This window comes from Dendroctonus ponderosae, unplaced genomic scaffold (genome assembly GCF_020466585.1).
Source record: "Dendroctonus ponderosae isolate FM_Combo_2020 unplaced genomic scaffold, Dpon_F_20191213v2 Dpon_F_20191213_6, whole genome shotgun sequence".
NCBI lineage: Eukaryota > Metazoa > Arthropoda > Insecta > Coleoptera > Curculionidae > Dendroctonus > Dendroctonus ponderosae.
In genome coordinates this window covers 3811608-3815443 of record NW_026018814.1, presented here as the reverse complement: position 1 = coordinate 3815443, position 3836 = coordinate 3811608, and the positions used below count along the sequence as shown (strand labels likewise).

The 3836-nt window shown below is 39.0% G+C and overlaps 2 protein-coding genes across 17 annotated transcripts in view; one reads left to right on the top strand and one right to left on the bottom strand.

The window, feature by feature from the left end:
• LOC109534117 (transient receptor potential cation channel trpm) overlaps nucleotides 1-3836 on the top strand; it is a 45975-nt gene that overhangs the window by 28555 nt on the left and 13584 nt on the right. For all 13 annotated transcript variants that reach the window (XM_019899684.2, XM_019899682.2, XM_019899681.2 and 10 more), the window contains 2 exons: nucleotides 714-927; nucleotides 1222-1381. In XM_019899684.2, coding sequence (XP_019755243.2) covers nucleotides 714-927; nucleotides 1222-1381 — 374 coding nt within the window. The remainder of the gene's footprint in view (nucleotides 1-713; nucleotides 928-1221; nucleotides 1382-3836) is intronic.
• On the bottom strand, nucleotides 2297-3633 carry LOC109534121. Of its 4 annotated transcripts, none has more exons than XM_019899693.2 (3): nucleotides 3243-3633; nucleotides 2944-3196; nucleotides 2297-2590 (listed from the first exon to the last, which is right to left on the bottom strand). In XM_019899693.2, the coding sequence occupies exons 1-3, from the start codon at nucleotides 3292-3294 to the stop codon at nucleotides 2440-2442; spliced, it is 456 nt and encodes a 151-aa protein (XP_019755252.1). In that variant the 5' UTR covers nucleotides 3295-3633; the 3' UTR covers nucleotides 2297-2439. The 4 variants fall into 4 exon arrangements, with proteins under 4 accessions (XP_019755252.1, XP_019755253.1, XP_019755250.1 ...); XM_019899694.2 differs by having other exon boundaries at nucleotides 2944-3184; XM_019899691.2 differs by having other exon boundaries at nucleotides 2944-3189; nucleotides 3243-3632.

Here is a 3836-nt window from a genome sequence, read left to right as displayed (position 1 = left end):
TATCATAAATCACACATTTGTCAACATGCATTTGATAATTGCCATAAAATTCAATGGAATAATTCCACAATTTTAACAAAAGAACAATCCACAAAAAAACGTAAAATTAAAGAAAGCGCACTAATTTTACTAAATCAAAATAATTGTGTTGCTTAATTTTCATTTAATTTAAGTCATACATGGTTACCTATACTAAAATCTGAAGTAGACCAAAGAAACATACACCCAAATTAAATTTACACCAAAATTATTAATTAACATTACCTTTATTAATTTAAACAATGAGATTAAGTCAAAGTCACATAACTAAATAATTCGTTCTTATTGCGAAATAGGAGCACTATTTATCAATCTGTAATAAAAGACGTAAGGAAATTTTTAAAGACAAAAAATTTTGAGGCAAATACCGAAAAAGACGTTTATAAAAAATGAATCAGCCTCAACAATATAGAACTTATCTACAACCTTTCCCTTAAAGTTAAACGGTTCTAATTAACAAAGCTCATTATGTCGCTCATGTAAGTTAACCGAGTTCACTTCAGATCATAAAAGCCATAGCTTTAATTTGCCCCTTGGAAGCCTTCGGCGTCGCAAATTAGATTCTACAGTCTCCTTGTGTCCCATAGGCGCATACAATATCAAAGGGAGCGCGAAACAGTTTCTTTTTGCCGATTTTTTCCACGAATGTCCAAGTAAATTCCTGTCCATTGCAGTACATCCGGGTGGCGCACGACACAAAGCCCGACCATCTGATGCAGCTGATTACTCGCGAATGGGGCCTGGAACTGCCCAAACTGCTGATTTCGATCCAAGGAGGAAAAGCCAACTTCGAGTTACAGCCAAAGCTAAAAAAGGTGCTGCGCAAAGGGCTTCTGAAAGCTGCAAGGTCCACTGGAGCCTGGATTTTCACCGGAGGAACCAACACTGGTAAGTGCTTCCACCTACGTTTTCATCTACAGCTACCATCGATATGTGGAAAACTCTAATTTGGACAAATTTCGAAATCGGACACTATCCCGGAGCCATTGGGGGCAAGCGATATAAAATATTTTTTAACTATCAACAACAAAACTGTACAACTTTTAGGAGGGAGGTCTTTCGCTATAAAAGTTTTAGGTCCATCAGTTATTTAAAAACTCGTTAAAAAAATTGTTTGCTTTTTTCTGTTCGTAACTGGCCATCAAACTTTCAAAGTTTACTGAACTATGTATTTTATTTTAGGTGTTACGAAACACGTAGGAGACGCTTTATTGCTGGAAAGATCTCAAAGAACCGGCAGAGTCAACACCCTGGGAATCGCTCCATGGGGAATTGTGGAAAACAACCAAGATCTTATTGGGCACAACACCGAAGTGCCCTATCATTCAATCTCGTCGCCCAGGTAAGTCTGGTATTTCGTTCGGGATAAAAGTGCTTTGCACGTTCAATCCAGATGAATTTATTGAGAAAAATCCCAAAGATTTCCTATTCATTGGCGCATTATTAATCAAATGAATAAAGGTCGATAATGTAACAAAAAGAGTGCCTAACAAATGGAAATGCCCAGATGCCAACTTAGAATAAGTGGGAAATGGGTAGGAAAAGTCATGCGAATTTCATCTTTTTGGCACGTGTGCCCACGTGCCTTAATCTCATCTTCCCGATGTCATCATCGATCTCCTCAAGAAAACAAAAAGATATCGGATTGGACAAAGCTGTGACAGCCTGTGTGAAGCCAGGATAAATCCAGAAGCAAATTTACTGCGCTTATTGCGTCTCGCGACCCTCATCATTGAGGCCTAAGTTGGAGTGAAGAAAATTGGCATTTATTCATTAACTCAGCTGTTAAAAATAACGAGATTATTGCGGTTTTCAAAGTTGGGAACTGTTGGGAAAATTACAAATGAATTTGGGTTTAGTACAATTAAATTATATTCTAAGTGGTTATCAACTTCCGAGTCCATAAAATGAGGAGTCAGTCAATATCCTCCCCTTCCGATCCGAAGATCCTAAAAACGCTCGCCATCGAACCGTGCAAGCAATGGAAGATTCGAAAAATTCGATTTTTTATGGGAAATATCAGGATACTTGAGTTGTGCCCTACTAATTTTTTTAGAAAATATCCGCATCTCTAAACCAGCGTTAAAGGATTACGGCTGAAGGCCTTTTGAGGGACAATATTGCACCCAAATGAAACTGTGGATTATTAAAGGTCAAAAAGCACGCGTGGGTGGTTTGTTTGGATTCTCCAGAAGTTACTGAATAAACGCGTAGGAGGACAAGTAATTGGGTTAAACTGGGGCAATCATTAACTTTGTTCTCTTCTAAATTATATTTTCGATTGTTTATATATCATTCTTCTGCCTTTCTTTGTCCTACTAAAGGCAAATAGGCGGCTTACAAAGTAATTTCAAACTAAGTAATAAGTCGATCCCTCTTCAATGGGCATCGTGCCGGCCATTATCCAGGAATTTGAGTCAACATGCCACATTCGAGAATATCAAAGGCGCTTACCGTCCATTCCGAATGTTTGTGTCCGCCGCTGTAGTCCCTCAAGAATTCGGTCTGAAGAGCCACCAGGACCAATTTAAGAACATGGGATTGTTCGTGCCTGAAAAAACCCAACCAGAATTTACTGTCATGGAGTTTCTAATAAAATCTGCAAATTAGGTCCGTTTCGGGTTGAGCGTGGCAAATTAACGATCGTTTTTCCTGAAAGATCAAAAAAATAAAACTGGTTGCGAGTAAAGTTTGATTTTTATTGCAACATATAAAGTTGGATTTAATGTTTGCAGAACGCGCTGATAATAAACAAGATTGTATTTATTTGTGCGCCGCGAGTGTTTGGATAGGAAAAATGCTGAAATTCTATTTATTCGGTTGAGAAACCATCTGATGATGTATGAAATTTGGTGATACTCGAATGTGCAAAAATAGTGAAATCGGGGATCAGCTTGCACTCACCACTTTAAACCCAGAACTCTCATGGCCACCCGACAGTTCTTCTTGTTACCGTTTTTGGATAATGCGACGTGCAAAGGAACGAGAATTTTGATGTCATCCGGCTTGAGTTTGATGATTTCCTTCTGCACTTTACTAAGTCGCGTGGACATGTAGTCGATTAACTTCATCTTAGCCGAGAAAGTCAAGAGGTTTTCCAGCTCTTGCGGTTTGTCTCGACTGATGATGTCGGTTATTTTGCAAACTGCCCTGGAAACTGAACGTTTTTATCACACAACTGGTGCAGTCTTCCTGACTCTTACCTGGTGGTGCCATAAATGAAAGCCCCTTCGGAAAATTCTGGATCCCAGGCATTTTTCAGCACCTTGAACTTGAACTTGTTTTTGAGCCATTTTATGATTTGAGGCACATAAATTAAGTCGGGGGTTTTGGGCAATTTTCGATGGGTCATGTGCTGAAATCGATGCGGCTGGACTGCGAACGAGTCGGTCGGATTTGGTCTTTTCGGGTTCGATCTGATAAAACTTTTCAATTCGCTCAAGTGCCGTTGAATTAGTGGCATTGTCAACTTTCAAGTATGAATTATGGGGTCGGGATGAGACGCTTTGAGTACTGAAAATTTGCTTATTGTAGAATCATTATGAGATTGAAATAGTTTTGACGTCTGAACGTGACAAGGTATGGTGTTTCCAAGGTTTGGTCTGGTTCATCATTCAGGAGCTCATTCATCTAGTAACTTTTCCAAAGTTTGTGATCGGTAGGTACTTGTGCAGGTTGCCCGTTAAATTTCACGCAGGAATAAAAACTACCATCATCAGACATTAAGCAGACATAAGACAGAAAATTAAGGTCTTAAATTGTTTTTGAAACTTTCTTCAACTCAAGGGCGGACCCCC